Source organism: Staurois parvus, unplaced genomic scaffold (genome assembly GCF_062004578.1).
Source record: "Staurois parvus isolate SC_StPar_1 unplaced genomic scaffold, SC_StPar_1.0 ptg000897l, whole genome shotgun sequence".
Lineage (NCBI taxonomy): Eukaryota > Metazoa > Chordata > Amphibia > Anura > Ranidae > Staurois > Staurois parvus.
Window position 1 is genome coordinate 109,392 of NW_028318693.1, and position 19,530 is coordinate 128,921.

Below are 19,530 nucleotides of genomic sequence, written 5' to 3' on the forward strand. Positions count from 1 at the left end.
TCTCCTTTGCTCGGGCTCTCTCTCTCTCTCTCCCTCTCCTTTGCTCGGGCTCTCTCTCTCTCTCTCCCTCTCCTTTGCTCGGGCTCTCTCTCTCTCTCTCCCTCTCCTTTGCTCGGGCTCTCTCTCTCTCTCTCCCTCTCCTTTGCTCGGGCTCTCTCTCTCTCTCTCCCTCTCCTTTGCTCGGGCTCTCTCTCTCTCTCTCCCTCTCCTTTGCTCGGGCTCTCTCTCTCTCTCTCCCTCTCCTTTGCTCTGGCTCTCTCTCTCTCTCTCCCTCTCCTTTGCTCGGGCTCTCTCTCTCTCTCTCCCTCTCCTTTGCTCGGGCTCTCTCTCTCTCTCTCCCTCTCCTTTGCGCGCTCTCTCTCTTTATCCATTTAGTGCAAAGTGGGTTTGTTCTCGTTCCCCCTTTCTCTTTTCCCCCTCTGTTTCTGGCTCCTTCTCTCTTGTACTGTAACAACCATCAATAAAATACAGAGTCCGTCATACAGTTTATTTACAAGAGTGAAAAGTGCACCCATCCTTGTTACTTTTTTTTTTTGTGGTCCCTTTCAGAAATTTTTAGTGCGCTCTCTTGGTTGGGTGGAAATGACAGAAGAGGATTTGGCTCCTGGAAGAAGCAGCGTCGCTGTAAACACTTGCATCAGACAGTTGTCACTCCACAATCAGAGCCTGACCCAGGTAACTCTGGCTGTTACTTTGTGTAGCTCTGAATCATCCGACACTCAGAGACCTCACACTCTACTAAATATGTCTTCCAGAGTAAGATTTACAATGGTAACAGACATCAGATAATCAGCCATCTGCTCTAAGCATGCTCCATCACACACATCCATTGCTCCTTGCATTCATTTCTCTTGTATTATTTTGATTGAGGGTTTTAAAGATTGAAATTACTTTAGTGACTTAATGCTCACCAATTGTCTGATTTAAAATTTGGCTTTAAAAATGCCAATCTGTACATCAGCATTTTGAAGCATTAATTACATGATCAATGCTCTGATTAAGCCTCGGTTCACACTGATGCAGTGCAGGAAACATAACGAGTCCTCTGCGTTTCATGCACCGCATAGCAGTCACACTGTGTTCTGTGATCTGCTGCCGGTGTCAATGGAAAGTTTAAAAAAAAAAGCTGCCCGCACGTTTATTGATGCAGTGTGTGATTTGAGCCGTTCAAAATGAATGTCTCAAATCGCACCGCACAGAATCACATGTCATTTGCACAGGAATTTGGTGCGATTCACATATGGTTCACAGTGTGAACTGAGGCTAATGGCAGTTAACCACTTCCAGTCCGGACACTTTTACCCCCTTCCTGTCCAGGCCAATTTTCAGCTTTCAGCGCTATCACACTTTGAGTGACAATTGCGCGGTCATACAACACTGTACCCAAACTAAAATGGTATTTTCTTCACACAACTAAAGCTTTCTTTTGGTGGTATTTAATCCTTGCAATTGGGACCTTTCTGATCATGTGACTGCCGTGACAGCTAATCACAGTGGTCACATGACCCTAAACTCCACCCCGCCTCCCTGCGTTAGAAACCCCTTAACCACTTCCAGTCCGGACACTTTCACCCCCTTCCCTCCAGGCCAATTTTCAGCTTTCAGTGCTATCACACTTTGACAATTGCGCGGTCATGCAACACTGTACCCTTATGAATTTTTTAGCATTTTTTTGAGACAGATAAAGCTTTATTTTGGTGGTATTTATTCCCCACTGGGATTTTTATTTTTTTTGCTATATAAATGAAAATGTCCAAAACGTTTGGAAAAAAAAAAAGTGATTTTCTTGTAAAAATTTGCAAATAAATAATATTTCATCATAAATCTTGGCCAAAATGTATTCAGTTACCTTATAAATAAAAAAATATAACCCAAATTAGTTTATAACCAAAAATTATAATTTAAAAATTTTGTTTACATTTTTTTTTATATTATTATTTATGTGTTTGGGTTTTTTTACATTCTGTCACCCTAGCAGTACAGTGTCACTACTACTTGTGGGGGGTGATGAAGATTTTTTTTTTTTCTTCACTGATTGCTTTTACACCCATAAAGGCTGTAAAATCAATAATTTCTCCTTCTCTCTGGCTGCATCCTTGCAGCCATTGAGAAATACTGTGTGAGCTGTGATTGGTCACAGCTTGTCACATGGTACAAGGCTGTTGTGAATAGCCCTGTACCATGTGATCTCTGTGATCATTCACAGATTTCACACATAGTAAGCAATTATGTCAGAAGTGACATCTTGCTTACTACTCTGCATGTGACCACTGATTGGCCAATCAGTGATCACATGATCGGGACCTCACTCAGAGGTCCTGTACGACGATCGGTGTTCCACTGTGTTCGGAGGACACAGCGGGCAACAGATCGCGGTGCTGTACGCTCCCAGGGGGCGGGGAGGCCATTTATAAATGGTCACCCACCCCTGCACTGCCACCATCCAGTCGTTTATATACAACAGCCGGATGGGAGGTGGTTAATGGCTGGACCCTTTTGTCACTAATGTATTTGATAGGGGCTGGAGGAAGACACCACTAGCATTGCTAGTAGGTTACATGGTTTCCAATGGGCATAGTTCACACCAGTGCATTCCAGTTCCAGAGAAAAAAAATAAAACATGCTGCACTGAACTGTACTGGAACGCAGTAAAATGCATCAACAACGCACCGGCATGCACCAACAATGCACCGGAATGCACCAAAAACGCACTGGAATGCATATGTCCTTATTTAAGTTGAACAAAGAGGGATAAAAATGAACCGGAACACATCAAAAACACACATACAGAAACGCATCTGGACTGTGCTTCTGTGGTGTGATGATCAGATGTTCGTAATGATTTGGAAATATTGTGAGTGTTTAGAACTTACAGAAATCATGGAAAGATCTTTCTCCTCTGTCCAGGCTTGTTCAGGTAATATGCCAACTACTATTTACAGATCACAATCAATGAATATGGACTGCGCTGTGTGAGACAGAAATATATAAAGTTAGACTGCAGATTAGGATGCTCATTATGTAAGATGTTGGAAGGTTTTATCGAATTGATTTTTTTTTCTTCTTCAGGGGAAGGACATGTTGCTGGTCTTGGATGAGGATTCTCTGAAGCTCTATGACTCTGCAGGAGAGACATTGCTCCACTCCCAGCCTATTGTCAGCATCCGAGTGTGGGGCGTGGGACGGGACGACGGGAGGTGAGTACTGAATTACTATTGATACATGGAGCTGTTATCTCCCACGGTGATCCAGTTAATAAACAAGGCCTAGGAATAAACGTTATATATAAATAAAGGCAAGAGGAAACTGCGCTACATCACGTTCTCTAAAGTGGAGAAAGTCTGAAGAAGTAGTGAGTGAGCAATGGAGTTTAAGATCCATATAGGGCCAAACTGGTCTCCACATACTAGGTGGCAACTAATACTGGCTTCAGATCTAGATATTCACTAAAAATAGATGACATAATCAAACCTATACAGCCCTCAGGAGGGGGAGGACACCTAATGGGGTTCCATGTTATCGTCCAAAGACCAACTAAATTGACCTGGAATTGTTTAGCCCAACCTATTACACCCCAGTTAACGACTTTACATGCCTGCTTCCTGGTTATAGCGTGCGTGCCCTCCTCTCTGCCGGCACCCGCTGTGATTGTACACAGCAGGAGCCTATCAGCAAGTCTCAGCCAATGATTTACAGCTGGGAACTGCTTCTTGGCTGTGTATGATCACAGCCCAGAGCTCTCTGTTGGTGAAAAACACAGAGCTCTGTACAGAGGGAGCTATCTGTCAGTTGGATGAGAAACTGAGAGATCTAGTAGTAAAAGCAGCATAGTTTACACACATTACACATAGGCACACTTTAACCCCTTGATCGCCCTAGATGTTAACCCCTTCCCAGCCAGTGTCATTAGTACATTGACAGTGTATAGTATTATCATCATTCACTCCCACATGGAAGAAAAATATATTTGAAATATATTTTAAAAACATTCTTCCCAAATACATTGCCATACATTTGAAATACTACAATGTTGGACATACTCAATATATTTCAGTAAATATATATTTATACTGCATGCTGAAATGTGTTTTTTTAACAAAATATATGAAAAATATTTTTAAAAATGAATTTCAAATATACTGTATGTTTTTAAAAATACAAATCTAAATTTTTAGATACAAATATATGTTAAAATGGCTTTTTTATATTTCTAAAAATTAATTGAATATATTTTTAAAAATATATTTTTTTTTAAATATGTTCTTCAGATTTTTTTTAAACATATAAAAAAGCCATTTTAACATATTTTTACATATATTTGTATATTTGGAAATGCATTCCAAAAATGTAGATTTGTATTTTTAAAGACATACAGTATATTTGAAATGTATTTAAAAATGCATTTCAACATGCAATGTGTGTATATGTGTGTATATATGTATGTATGTATGTATATATATATATATATATATATATATATATATATATATATATATATAGAGAGAGAGAGAGAACTGTATTGAATATGGCCAAAATTGTAGCATTTCAAATATATGGCAATATATTGGGAAGAATATTTTAAAAATATATTTCAAATATATTTTTCTTCCATATGGGCTGTAGTAATGTCAGTGTCCATAAATAAATGGAAGAAACGTGCAGCGCTACAAATCGTGAAATGTAACTAAAATAATAGTTAATAATATAAGTGATAATAATGTGAAAGTCCAAACAGGATTGCTTCTCAATAGAATATCCTTCCTTCTGTGATCACCAAGTGCTCCAACCAAAGAAATGTGCACAATTCCTCCACCCGATATCTGCTCACCTCCAGCAGTGCGACCTCACTCACATATATATGCTCGGTCTAACCGCACTTTTAGTCCCACATTGGACTCTGAAGATCAACTTGAGTAATGGATCCGAATACCTCGATCCAAAAGTACCCCTTATCGGCAGTATTCCATGTGGCAAAGATAGGGGAAGCAGCTAGGAGACATTGTTCACATTGTTCAAAGAAAAAGAATGTCCGTGCCGGATTGCCTGCTGCACACCCACAGTCCGTTTTATGTCGCTGATCGCCGCCATTAGTAGTATTAGCAAAAAAAAAAAATGCATTATTTATACTGTAGTTTGTAGGCTCTATAACTTTCATGCAAAACAATCAATATACACTTATTGGGTTTTCTTTTTCTCAAAGGCATAGCAGATTATATTTTGTCAAAAATTTATGAAGGGATTTTTTTTTTTGTTATTGGATATGCTCTTCAACAAAGTAAAAAATATTGTTTATTTTTCCCAAAATATTGTCTTGTTATCGCTTATCTGGCAAAAAATTAAAAACCCAGTGGTGATCAAATACCACCAAAAGAAAAGCAAAAACGACGCACTCTCTATGTGCATAAAAGTGCATACTAACAAACCAAAGGGGATTAAAACAGATAAAGAGTGGTGACGGTCCAAAGTAATGGGAGACCCTTATTTCTGACGCGTTTCGGGAGACGTACTCCCTTCTTCAGAGCTAAAATGTAGCAGGCCTACGAAGAGCGTGCGCCCTGTTTTTGCTTTTCTTTACCAGTACCAAGATTTCCCGATCTTCTAAGAGCTGCACCTCAATGAATGACAGTTACAGTACGCCTAGTCCGCATGAAGATTTAAGCGCTGGTTTCATTTTTTTGGACCACCAAAAGAAAGCTCTATTTGTGTGAAAATTATGATATAATTAAGTAGATGGGGAGCGTATACCTGTGCTTCCATATTAATTAATGAATGATTCTAGTCTTATCAGCTGAATTTCCCTTCATATACAGTTTTCTACCAGTAAGCAAAGCTGGAGGGGTTCTGATTGGCCTACAAAACACTTTTGATCTTGCATGAAAAGACTTCATTTGTCATTGCTGTAAATGGCAATTAAAATCACTATAGTGTTTACCAAGTAAACAAGTCACCCATTCACCATGAATACCCCCTCGAGTCTAATTACCATATGGTCATATCACATTCTTTATCATCCTTTAATATGTAAACAATGTACCCTTAGAAATACTTGTGACGGGAGTCACTTTGGGTGGGGGGCCCATGGAACCCAGCTCACTTTGGAGAGGTGGGGAGACCCCTGTCTCAGCTCCCCATATCCCTCTTATGTGTAAATCACCCTGTGCCTGTTAGGGGTACAGGGTGATCTGTCCTAATATCGTGTGGGCTTTGTCTCAGACTGTGTAGAAATGTTTCGGAGATAGGTGGGGGATGTTGATTGTTTAATGTCATGTGGCTGCATCCCATTGTTCTATTGTTTGTCTGGTTTGGGAGCAAACTGTTATGGGATGTATGTGTATTATCTTAGTGGGTTGGTGTCTCCAGCAGCCCTCCCTCCTGATGGGACTGTCTGCTGGTGTGAAGTTTGAATACCTGTGTGTCTCTTGTTACTAAATGTAGATTGCCCCGCCCTGTGTCAATATGCAGGGAGGGGGGATCGTCCCCTGAGTGTATATATCTTGTATCTGTGTTAAAATAAATGAGTCTACCTCCTGGTTTACTTCAAGACTGGTATCGTCTAGTCTTGTATGGTCGGCCGTGGTGTCTGTTGTCGATGATGCGGTATTCTAACGGAAGTGCTCAAGCGCAGTCTGTGTCTGTTCCGTTACAATACTTAACCAGACAAATTTGCATTTTGCAATCCCTTATGGGTAACCTTTCATATAACCTCCTTTGAAAAGTTTAATTGGATAACAGAGAGCCATTACTTCTCCATTTGTTGTGTTAAACATAGTTGACCTGTGTCAAAACATGGTTTTCCAGTCTTAGTCCGTAGGGTTCAATATTGAGTTGGCCCCGCCTTTTGCAGCTATAACCGCTTCAACTCTTCTGGGAAGGCCGTCCACAAGGTTTAGGAGGGTGTCTATGGGAAGGTTGGACCGTTCTTCCAGAAGCACATTTGTCAGGTCAGGCACTGATGTCAGATGAGAAGGCCTGGCTCACAGTCTCCACTCTAATTCATCCCAAAGGTGTTCTATCGGGTTGAGGTCAGGACTCTGTGCAGGACAGTCAAGTTCCTCCACCCCAAACTGGCTCCTCCATGTCTTTATGGACTTTGGTTTGTGCATTAGTGTGCAGTCATGTTGGAACAGGAAGGGGCCATCCCCAAACTCTTCCCACAAAGTTGAAATCAACAAACATGTCTTGGTATGCTGGTGCCTTAAGAGTTCCCTTCACTGGAACTAGGGGGGCCAAGGCCACCCATTGAAAAAAACAACCCCACACCATAATCCCCCCTCCACCAAAATTTACACTTGGCATAATGCAGTCAAGCAAGTACCGTTCTCCTGGCAACTGCCAAACCCAGACACAGCCATCGGATTGGCAGACAGGAAATCGGGTAATATCACTCCAGAGAACACATCTCCACTGCTCTAGAGTCCAGTGGCGGTGTGCTTTACACCACGGCATCCAACACTTTGCATTGCACTTGGTGATGGAAGGCTTGGATGCAGCTGCTCGGCCATGGAAACCCATTCCATGAAGCTCTCTACACACTACTGTTGTGCTCATCTGAAGGCCACACCAAGTTTGGAGGTCTTTAGCTATTGACTCTGCAGACAGTTGGTGACTTCTGCGCACTGTGTGCTTCAGCATGCGCTGACCCCGCCCTGTCATGTGACGTGGCCTACCACTTGGTGGCTGAGTTGCTGTTGTTCCCAGTTGCTTCCACTTTGTTATGATCCCACTAACAGTTGAGCGTGGAATATTTAGTAGCCAGGAAATGTCACGGATGGACTTATTGCACTGGTGACCACCTATCACGGGACCACGCTTGGTGTCACTGAGCTCCTGAGAGCGACCCATTCTTTCACCAATGTCTGTAGAAGCAGTCTGCATGCCTAGGTAATGATTTTATACACCTGTGGCCTTTGAGGTGATTGGAACACCTGAATCCAGTGATATGGAGGGCGGTGTGTGTAAGAAGCTAATCACTTGTACTGACGTGGTAACAAGAAGCATGCTGATAGGAGCAGTTAGTAGAGATGAAGCCCATAAGTGTGCTGTGTCTCCTTTCACTGTCCATTCACAGGGTGGGGAAGGGACCAGACCTGAAATTATTGCTGATCTGCAGCATAAAAAAATGAGGTCGCCTGTCCTGCTCTACTATGTGACAGGGCCCTACATGGCAGAAAACAGAGTGATGGCAGCTGAGTGGACATGCCAAGAGTATATGTTCTCACAGCAATGGTGTGCTTTTCAGGGAGCTCAGAGTTACATGGACAAGGTTGGGAAACCCACCACATGATAAAACCAAAGGAGGGATAAAGTTCTGAAAACACAAGGTTGCCAGTAACCAGGGGCCTACCGCCTACAATATGGCCTGGTGCACTACATGGAACCACTTTCACTAAGACTGGAGTGTCCCTTTAGATTGGTGTCACATCTGTTTAACACGCTGTAAAATGCCTGTTTTGCTGGAATGCAATTCACTGAAGACGTATAAAAGGGGCTAATAACTTTCACCTATTTGTTTTTGCCCTGTGTACTGCCATTTTATAGAATTCCTTGCTTTGTATGGTCTTGTATTATCCTATTACCTATCTGGTATCTATACTACTTACATAACTTTTACCTCGACCATCTGTCAGTGGGTTGTTCTTGCTGTATCCTCCCGCTTTCCATAATTTTTGAATTTCCTTCTGTGGAATATCTAGAAATAATTGTGTACAATAAACTCAGCTGATTCTCATAAATTGTGTGCCCGTCTCTTCCTCACTAACTGTCTTTTCTGTCTGGTTGTGCTGCAAATGGACAGAGAGAGGTACAGTATAGATCCAGTGCTTAGTTTTATACCTGATCTCTCGACTCTTCTGTACCCCACCCCTCATACTGCCATTTCCTCATTGCAGGGACTTTGCCTATGTCGCCAGGGACAAACTGACACAGCTGCTGAAATGTCACGTGTTCCGGTGTGAGGTCCCCGCCAAGGCAATCGCCACCGGTCTGCATGGGGTCTGCTCCCGTGTGAGTTTTCATTTCTATAATGTATTTTTTATATATACAGTTGCAAGAAAAAGTATGTGAACCCCTTGGGGTTACATGGAGTTTTACATGAATTGGGCATAAAATGTGCTCTGAACGTCATCTAAGTCACAACAATAGAAGAACACAGTCTGCTGAACATAATACTACACAAACTTTAGATGTTGCCATGGTTTAATTGCACATAATATGTAAACATTCACAGTGCAGGGAGGAAAAAGTATGTGAACCTTTGGACTTAACAACTGGTTGACCCTCCTTTGGCAGCAATAAGCTCAACCAAACATTTCCTGTAGTTGCAGATCAGACCTGCACAATGATCTGGAGTAATTTTGGACCACTCCTCTTCACAAAACTGTTTCAGTGTAGCAATATTCTTGGGATGCCTGGTGTGAATCGCTCTCTTAAGGTCATGCCACAGCATTTCAATGTGGTTGAGGTCAGGACTCTGACTAGGCCACTCCAGAAGGTGTATTCTGTGCTGTTACAGCCATTGTTTTGTTGAATGACTTGTATGCTTTGGGTCATTGTCCTGTTGCATCACCCATCCTCTGCGGAGCTTCAGTTGGCGGACAGATGGTCGTACGTTTTCCTGCAAAATGTCTTGATAAACTCTGGAATTCATTTTCCCATCAATGACAACAATCCGTCCAGGCCCTGAAGCAGCAAAGCAGCCCCAAACCATGATGCTCCCTCCGCCATGTTTTACATTGGGGATGAGGTTTTGATGTTGGTGTGCTGTGCCTTTTTTTCTCCACACATAGTGTTGTGTGTTCTTCCCAAACAACTCAATCTTGGTTTCATCTGTCCACAGTATATTTTGCCAGTAGTGCTGTGGAACATCCAGGTGCTCTTTTGCAAACTTCAAACGTGCTGCAATATTCTTTTTGGACAGCAATGGCTTCCTCCGTGGTGTCCTCCCATGTACTCCATTCTTGTTTAATGTTTTCCTTATTGTAGATGTGTCAACAAAAATGTTAGCATGTGCCAGAGATTTCTGTAGGTCTTTAGCTGACACTCTGGGATTCTTCTTTACCTCATGCAGCATTCTGCGCTGTGCTCTTGCAGTCATTTTTACAGGACGACCACACCTAGGGAGAGTAGCAACAGTGCTAAACTTTCTCCATTTGTAGACAGTCTGTCTTACCGTGGACACATGAACATCAAGGCTTTTGGAGATACTTTTGTAACCCTTTCCAGCTTCATGCAAGTCAACAATTCTTGATCGTAGGTCTTCTGAGAGCTCTTTTCTGCGAGGCATGGTTCACATCAGACAGTGCTGCCAACACCGTCCCAAGCTTACGACCAGGACTGTCTTGTGCCAACGGTAAAGCATGGTGGTTGCGCAATCATGGTTTGGGCAGCCATTTCATGGTTTTCTTTAGGCCCCATCACCTTGAAAGGTAGAATCACTGCCAGCGACCATGTACAAATATTGGCCGACTATGTGCACCCCATGGTGCAGACATTGTTTCCCCAAGACGGCTCCATTTACCAAGACAATAATGCTCCGATTCACAAAGCTTATGTTGTAAAATCACATTTGACAAGCATGCAGGTGAAGTCTTGCACCTTCTCTGGGTGCCGTAGTTGCTATACCTCAGTATCATTGAGCCATTTTGGTTAATTTTGGAGGCCAAGGTTCAAACTTGTTTTCCGCCTCTGTGAGAATTCTAATGATTTTTGCATGAAGACTGGTATCAGATTTCATTAATCACCATCCAAGACTTATATTTGTCAATTCCCAGGAGAATCCAGGCCAGCTTGGATGGCAAAGGCGGTCCAACACTATATTAATGATTTTTTTCTTTTACGTGGTGGTTCCATAGTTTTGTCCAACTCCTGGGTGTATATATACAGTGCTGAGCATAAATGAGTACACCCCGACTGATTTGTCAGAAAACTTTACTTTCCTTTCAGAATCAATATTTTCTATGGGACACTATACTACAAAATACTCCCACAAAATGTGGGTGATTGATTGCAAACACGATTTGTTCATTTGCACACAAAAAAGTATTTTTCCTAACAAATTAATTCCAGACCATGTTGCAAAAATGAATACACCCCAATGAATGTCTTAGGAGCAAAGCTAAATTTTAGACAACAAAATCCTAATTAACTAGAATTCAACTACAAGTGAGTCTAATTGTTCATTAAACAGGTGTCCAGCAGACAGTTGATTATAAAAGGGCGTTACTTAACAAAGAAAACCCCTCCCCATTTCATGCTGTCAGCAATGGCACCACATGGAAGAGAAATGTCAAAAGGCCTGAGAAAGAAAGAAAATTTCTTTACACAAGAAAGGTGAAGGCTACTAGAAGATCAGCAACGCTTTACTTATCAGTCAGAATACTGGAGCAAAAGTGATGCAACAATTTAACAAATATAGAACTGCAACCACCTCACAGAGACGTCCAGGCCATCCACGGGAGTTAATACCTTGACAGAAGCGTCTTCTGATGAGAAGGGTTGAAGAAAATCTCCATGCAAGTTCACTGCAGTTAGCTAAAGAAGTAGAAAGCCAAACTGGGGTGATTGTTTCCCGTGACACAATACGGCTTACGCTGCAGATGAATGGCATGCATGGGTGTCATCTAGGAAAGAAAGCTTCTCCTAAAGCCCATGCAAAAAAAGCCCGCCTAGAATTTGCCAAAGCCCATGCTAAAAAAAAAAAAAAAAAAAGACTACTGTGACTCTTTTGGAGTGATGAGATAAGTGAAGATAAATGTTTTTGGAACTGATGGCTTCAAAACTGTATGGCGTCGCAAAGGTGAGGAGTACAAAGAAAATTGCTTGGTGCCTACAGTGAAGCATGGTGGCGGCAATGTCCATCCATGTGGCCGCATGAGTGCTGCTGGTGTCGGGGAGCTGCATTTCATTGATGGCATCATAAATTCACAGATGTACTGCTCTATATAGAAAGAGAAGATGCTACCATCACTCCGCCCCTTGGTCGTCGTGCACTTTTCCAACATGACAATGATCCAAAACACACATCTAAGGCCACTGTTTATTTCTGAAGAAGAACAGGGTGAAAGTGATTCAGTGGCCAAGTATGTCTCCTGATCTGAACCCAGTTGAACCCCTGTGGGGAATTCTGAAGGGACAAGTTGAGCGTCACTTTCCTTCCAGCATCCAGGAGCTAAAAGAGGTCATTCTTGAAGAATGGAAAAAGATCGATGTTGCAATATGTCACCAACTTGTTCATTCCATGCCTAGAAGACTTGGTGCTGTCCTTACAAATCATGGAGGTCATACAAAATACTAGCAGTAGTTATTGTTGTGGGGTGGATTCATTTTTGCATCAACTCATTTGAGTAAAACTGAAGATTTTGTAATTAAGTTATATTATAAGTCTTACTTTCATGTAATGAGCTAAACAAATGTTCTATAAAACTCAGTTTTAGCAACATTTTGGAAATTGTTCTTTTGTTCATTGATATATTGATTAAAATCTTACTTTTCAAAAGTGTACTCATTTATGCTGAGAACTGTATCTTTTTTTCATTTTCTAACCACATATAGAACACACTTGTATTGCATTCTATCCACAATACATAATAATAAATCGATCAATCTCAGTTCATTTTTCCCCATTACGGACTTACCATGCCTTTGTACCCTGTGTCTCTGGTGGAGAAAGCCATTTTGGTAGATGAGAAGGGTTTTGATTCCTCATATTAGAACAGTCCCTTGGTAACTGTTGATCTGATGATTGGTGGGAGTAATGATCAAGAAGCAGCAGGAGAGGTGGAGAAAGCACAGAATCGCAGAATAGATTAAGCAGGGAGACCCTTGCACTGCAGGTCTTCAGGTACAACTTCTTCTGCAGCACATAGAATTCCAAATATTTTTCAGACTAGCAATCAGAGACAGCGGTGCCTTACATTTCAAACTGCAGTTCTAAAGCTACAGAACAGGAGTGCACTGCTATCAGGTGGAATTAAAGGCAAAATATAACTTTTTTCAGGGCACTTCTTAGGCACAATTAACATTTCTAAATGTTACCTTTAACATAGCGCAAATATTCTCCTTTTGATTTTAATTCAATATTCAGCCAACTACACACGGCGGCATTATTCCTTTACAGGCCTCATGCACACTGGACATTTTTGCAGCTGTATCTAGGGGCGTCGAGGTTTTTTTCTGCCTTTAAACTACCCTGAATGCTAGCACACAGGAACTTTCAGAGGCAGGAAAAGAGAATCCCACTGCCAGTGCATCCAGGAGCAGCAGAGCTTTGGCAGAAAAAGCGCTCAATGCTTATAAATGTGTGTTAACACTAGGCGCATTTAGCGCTTGAACAGTAATTCATTTCAATGGATAAAATTATTCTAGCCAATGCAATTAATGCCTAAGCACTTGCAAAATGTCCTGTGTGCATGAGGCCATAGAAACAGGGTCAGGTTGTACGTTTTAAGCAAAGTGACAGGACTGATTCCCCCAGCAAGTTAAGTTTGCCAGTCTGCTCTCCCTCGCTGCCTCCCATTTCCTTTGGATCAGTCGCTGTAATAAAACAGAGCTTCCAGGTATGGGGGAGCATGAGACTTCCCCAATATGACGGTGCTCCAGACTGAGCGGCCAGGCCCACATGCTGGGGGTTCAGTGACCTCTTCCACCTGGGTACATTTGGACTCCCAAGCTTTCTCAGCATGGACTTCTGCTGTGGGGAGCCGGTGAGGGTGCATGGATGGGTCAGTATATCTTGCTGAGTTGGGCTCTCTGATGGCATGGTCACTTTTCCCCGAATGGACAGGTGACAGTGTCTCTATAAATAATATATACAACGATCAGAGTACTTATCCTCTTTTTGTGGGTTGTCAGTTCAGAAGTAAGTCTTACATGTCTGCAGTTTGTTGAATGTCTAATTTTGAATGTCACTATATCTGGTTTATCCACAGATTATGGCTGAGAGGCGCAGTAACCGCTCACTGGTGGATGGGCTTTTCCTGGACCATTCGAGAATGGTGGACATTCCTTTCCAAGGTGGGGCATCATGCCGCGTTGCAGCCTCAGACCTTCACACTTACACTATATGATCAAAAGTTTGTGGACATCTAATAATCTCACATACTATATGGCAAAAATGATGTGACACCGCCTCCTACAGTAATTGAGCGCAGGTGTTTCCAGTGAAGGTTCTTGTTAGCCGCTTCTCGTCTATTCTATAGCAAAAATACTGCTACAGGGCGGCACGGGTGCGTAAAATCACATATATATGTGATTTTGCATTTCCGGGCAGAGGGCGCGCATCCCACCCATCCTGTGGCTGTCAATCATTGGGTCTCAGCTGGTAATTACTTACCGGCTCTCAGTGATTTCCAAAGATCTCCGACGGGGAAAGAGGGCTCTTTTGTTTACTAACAGTCCTCCCTGTCAGCTCGGGCACACTGCTCTGGATGGCTGTGCACAGCACAGCCATCCAGAGCAGTGTGATTACACTGAAGCACACTGACATGGCCCCCTAGTATAAAACTCCCCGCACACAGTTAACCCTTTGATCACCCCTCATGTTAACCCCTTTCTGCCCAGTGCCATTAGTACAGTGTCAGTGCTTTTTTTTTTTTTTTTTTTTTTTAGCTCTGATCACTGTATAGGTGTCACTGGGGATGTCAGTGACATCAAGTCAGTTCCCCCCAGGGTCAGAATGGCCGCCGCAGTCCTGCTATAAGTCGCTGATCACCGTCATTATTAGTAAAAATTTAAAAAAACTAAATTCCAGTATATATACCGCCATTTGTAAACGCTATAACTTTCACGTAAACCAGTTAATTTACACATATTGGGATTTTTTTATTTAGCAAAGACACGGAGCAGAATACGTTTTGGTCTAAATTGATGACGAAATTTGATTTTTTTAATTTTTTCACTGGACATGTTTAATAGCAAAAACTCCAAAATATTGTGTTTTTCTCAAAGTTGTCGTTCCTGATTTTTTTCTTTATAGCACAAAAAATAAAAACCGCACAGGAGATCAAATACCACCGAAAAAAAACTCAATTTGTGAAAAAAAAAATGTCTTACATTTTATTCGGGTGCAGCGTTGCATGACCGCTCAATTGTCAGTTTAAAGTAGAGCTCCACCCAAAAGGGGAAGTTCCGCTTTAAAGACTGGTCCCTCGCTCCCCATTAAGGATTGGCACCTTTGGGGAGGGGGAGCGGGTACCCCAATGTGACAAGTACCCGCTCCCACTTTCGCTGCAATCTCCTAGGCAAGCGGAGGTTTTCCTCCTGCCCTCCCTCCCCGTAGTCTACTGGGACACGTGACAGGCCCCAGAAGACTACGGGGCCATTCACAAAGCGCAGTGCTTCTTGCGCATGCGCAGTGGGCACTCGGCTGTGAAGCCACAAGCTGTCACAGCTGGGTGCCCACACTGAAGATGCCGGGTAGAGAACACGGGTGGTGAAACCAGAGGTAGTGAGGACACCGCTTGACCGAGGGACATGTAAGTGGCTGTATTGTAAAAGTCAGCAGCTACAGTCAGCGCCGTAACGCAAAAAATGGACTGGTCAGGAAGGGGAGGAATCCTTAGGAGGGCAAGGGGTTAATGTTAAAGCATACAAAGAAATAATTGTGATGAGAGTTTACATAGGATGAGATTCATAGCCGGTGTTACATAGGATGAGACTCATAGCCGGTGTTACATAGGATGAGACTCATAGCTCATGTTACATAGGATGAGACTCATAGCCGGTGTTACATAGGATGAGATTCATAGCCGGTGTTACATAGGATGAGATTCATAGCCGGTGTTACATAGGATGAGATTCATAGCCGGTGTTACATAGGATGAGACTCATAGCCGGTGTTACATAGGATGAGATTCATAGCCGGTGTTACATAGGATGAGACTCATAGCCGGTGTTACATAGGATGAGATTCATAGCCGGTGTTACATAGGATGAGATTCATAGCCGGTGTTACATAGGATGAGATTCATAGCCGGTGTTACATAGGATGAGATTCATAGCCGGTGTTACATAGGATGAGACTCATAGCCCGTGTTACATAGGATGAGACTCATAGCCCGTGTTACATAGGATGAGACTCATAGCCCGTGTTACATAGGATGAGATTCATAGCCGGTGTTACATAGGATGAGAATCATAGCCATTCCCATTCCCCCCAGTTTTTATTTGTGAACCTAGTACCCACACCCATTCCCTTCAGTTGTTTTTAGTGGGTAATTGTCCTCTACTGATCATCTTTTCCTTCTCTTTCAGTTGAATTTCCAGCCCCAAAGAATGAACTGGTACAGCGGTTTCAGGTGTACTATCTGGGGAACGTTAACGTCGTCAAACCTGTGGGTAGGTGCCATGGCCCCGCTTGGCCCTTTCTGGTTGCTATGTATTCTGTGATTTGGCTCAGCAGTTTTATATCAGTGATTCTCCCTGGTATAGATGCACCGTCAGTTACTGGTCTGACACATGTAGTATGCTCCAGGTTCTATGTCAGGCTATCTCGGCATGGCTACTCCCTCAAATACTGGACTTATACCTGTAGTATGCTCCAGGTTCTAGGTCAGGCTACTCTCGGCATGGCTTCTCCCTCAAATACTGGACTTATACCTGTAGTATGCTCCAGGTTCTAGGTCAGGCTACTCTCTGCATGGCTTCTCCCTCAAATACTAGACTTGTACCTGTAGTATGCTCCAGGTTCTAGGTCCGGCTACTCTCAGCATGGCTACTCCCTCAAATACCGGACTTATACCTGTAGTATGCTCCAGGTTCTAGGTCAGGATACTCTCAGCATGGCTACTGTTTCAAATACCGGACTTATACCTGTAGTATGCTCCAGGTTCTATGTCAGGCTACTCTCAGCATGGCTTCTCCCTCAGATACTGGACTTGTACCTGCAGTATGCTCCAGGTTCTATGTCAGGCTACTCTGGGCATGGCTTCTCCCTCAAACACCGGACTTATACCTGTAGTATGCTCCAGGTTCTATGTTAGGCTACTCTCAGCATGGCTATTCCCTCAAATACCGGACTTAGAACATGGAGCATACTACAGGTATATGTCAGGCTACTCTCAGCATGGCCTCTCCCTCAGATACTGGACTTGTACCTGTAGTATGCTCCAGGTTCTATGTCAGGCTACTCTTGGCATGGCTTCTCCCTCAAATACTGGACTTATACCTGTAGTATGCTCCAGGTTCTAGGTCAGGCTACTCCCTCAAATACTGGACTTATATCTGTAGTATGCTCCATGTGTTTAGCATGCATTTCCACATGGTGCACAGAGGTGTTCAAGAATCATTATTGATACGTGATGCAGATGCAGATCAATACCTGCTACACCTTCTCTTCAGCATCAGAAATTAGGTTAGGTTTACACTAGCCCATGCTCTGAAAAGTAAACCGCCGTGGAACGCTTTTCTAAGCAGCTGCTGTCAGGTGTTCAGCAGGAACCTGTGCTCCTGTTTTTTTTCTTTTTACAGTTTACAATTGGGTTATTGCACTCTGAACGCAAGCCAAGCAGCCCCACTAACTAGAAGGCCCAAGCTTGACAGGTGGTCCTTCCTGTCAACTCAAAATGCCATGTTAAATCTGCTGGGATACAAAGCATCATGGCTGCAGCATGTGAACAGCTTGCTGCAGCTGTATTCTAGACTTTAGTTAAAAGGTCAGGCTGGTAAAACCGCAGTTTAGCTGCCTGTTTTTACCAACCATTATTTATTTATTTCAGGTACTTATATAGCGCCGTCAATTTACACAGCACTTTACATATATATTGTACATTCACATCAGTCCCTAACCCTCAAGGGGTGTACAATCTAAGGTCCCCAACTTACATTCATACATACACATACTAGGGACAATTTAGACAGGAGCTAATTAACCTACCAGCATGTCTTTGGAGTGTGGAAGGAAACCGGAGTACCCGGAGGAAACCCACGCAGACACAGGAAGTCTGCAAGAACCCTGCATAGAACCCACGATCTGCTGATTGCGAGTGTACTGCTTTGCAGGCTCCCAGTAAAAAAATAATAAACCCACGAAGGCACAGGGAGAACATACAAACTCCAGGCAGATGGTGCCATGGTTGGGATTTAAACCAGCGACCCCAGTACTGCCAGGCGGAAGTGCTAACCATGTGAAAGAGGCCTAATCTGTAAAATGATTCAGCTTTTGATTTACAGGGAACACTGGGGAAAACAAAGTGGAAGTGTTGGCCCATAGATTTTGATTCTGTTCAGTTTTCTCATCCAAGCACCAGAGCAAGATCCAGACATTTTTTTCTTTTACCAAGAAAAAAATGTATTATTTTTTTTTTTTTAACAAAGAGAAATAGTAGAAAAACTGCAATATTATACTGTCCTAGCTCTGATCTTTATTTTGCCTTTTTCCTTCCAGGAATGGATGTGATAAACACCACACTGCAGACAGCGCTGAGCTCTGATAGAGCCGAATGGGTCCCTGTCATTGTGAACGTGGCATCAGCAACTGTTACCGTCTTACATCAACAGGTGTGTGGACAGGAAAATGTCAGAGTGAGGTGCAATGCTGCAGTAATATGTATGTAGATGGGTGGAAGGACTGGGCATAAAGAGAGGGAACACTATCCCCCAAAATATACCTTGTAAACCAAAAAAAAAATCTCCAGACTTTCCAATAGGAGATCAGAGTAGGAGGATATTGTTAGTGTCACTCGAAGTAAAACAAATGAGGTTAAAAATGAATACAGCATTATTCATATGATGAAAAAACTTAGGTCCATAGAAACCCATATCCGAGACCACGGGTGTCAAACTGGCTGCCCTCCAGCTGTTGCCAAACTACAAGTCCCATGAGGCTTTGCAGGATTAACAGTTACACGCATGACTCCCAAAGGTAGAGGCATTGTGGGACTTGTAGTTTCGCAACAGCTGGAGGGCCGCCAGTTTGACACCCGTGTTCTAGACAGTCACTTAGCATCACGATTGCATAAATGCAGAGCCTGGTGGACCAACACGTTTTGCATAGACAAAGTGCTTCATCAGGATCCACCTGCCCTGTTTCACAATGATATTCTTCCTTTATTTCACAGTGATATTCTTCCTTTATTTCACAATGATATTCTTCCTTTATTTCACAATGATATTCTTCCTTTATGAAGTGTTGCATGACAAGACCACTTACTGTTATCTCAAATATATATTCTTATTATTATAGCCAAATTTACCACCCTAACTCCTCCCACAGTTTTTACACTACATAGACAGTAATATACCGAAACATGCGGATTGTTCCCGATTGGTGTGCTGTTACTTTGTGGAACGTTTCGCCGAATGGTTCACAAAATATCGCCGTTTTTGTGGTGAAATTGGTCCCATAGGAATGAATGGCGGAATGTTCAAAACTAGAGTGTGAGCTGAAAAATCAGGACATGATTTGTAAACTGCCATCACTCCCTCATTTTCAAGCCCACCTACACATATCTTATATCAAAACGTTCAGCTATCCCTGCTGCCACTAAAAATGTCCACGGCTAAGCCGATAGTTTTCACAATATGACCATTTGTTTG

The 19,530-nt window shown here is 42.7% G+C and overlaps 1 protein-coding gene across 2 annotated transcripts in view; it reads left to right on the top strand.

Annotated features, from left to right (window-relative positions):
* Positions 1 to 19,530, top strand: part of APBB1 (amyloid beta precursor protein binding family B member 1) — a 55,740-nt gene that overhangs the window by 26,633 nt on the left and 9,577 nt on the right. For both annotated transcript variants that reach the window (XM_089656306.1, XM_089656305.1), the window contains 6 exons: positions 550 to 675; positions 3,070 to 3,197; positions 8,889 to 9,003; positions 13,926 to 14,010; positions 16,249 to 16,332; positions 18,380 to 18,492. In XM_089656306.1, coding sequence (XP_089512432.1) covers positions 550 to 675; positions 3,070 to 3,197; positions 8,889 to 9,003; positions 13,926 to 14,010; positions 16,249 to 16,332; positions 18,380 to 18,492 — 651 coding nt within the window. The remainder of the gene's footprint in view (positions 1 to 549; positions 676 to 3,069; positions 3,198 to 8,888; positions 9,004 to 13,925; positions 14,011 to 16,248; positions 16,333 to 18,379; positions 18,493 to 19,530) is intronic.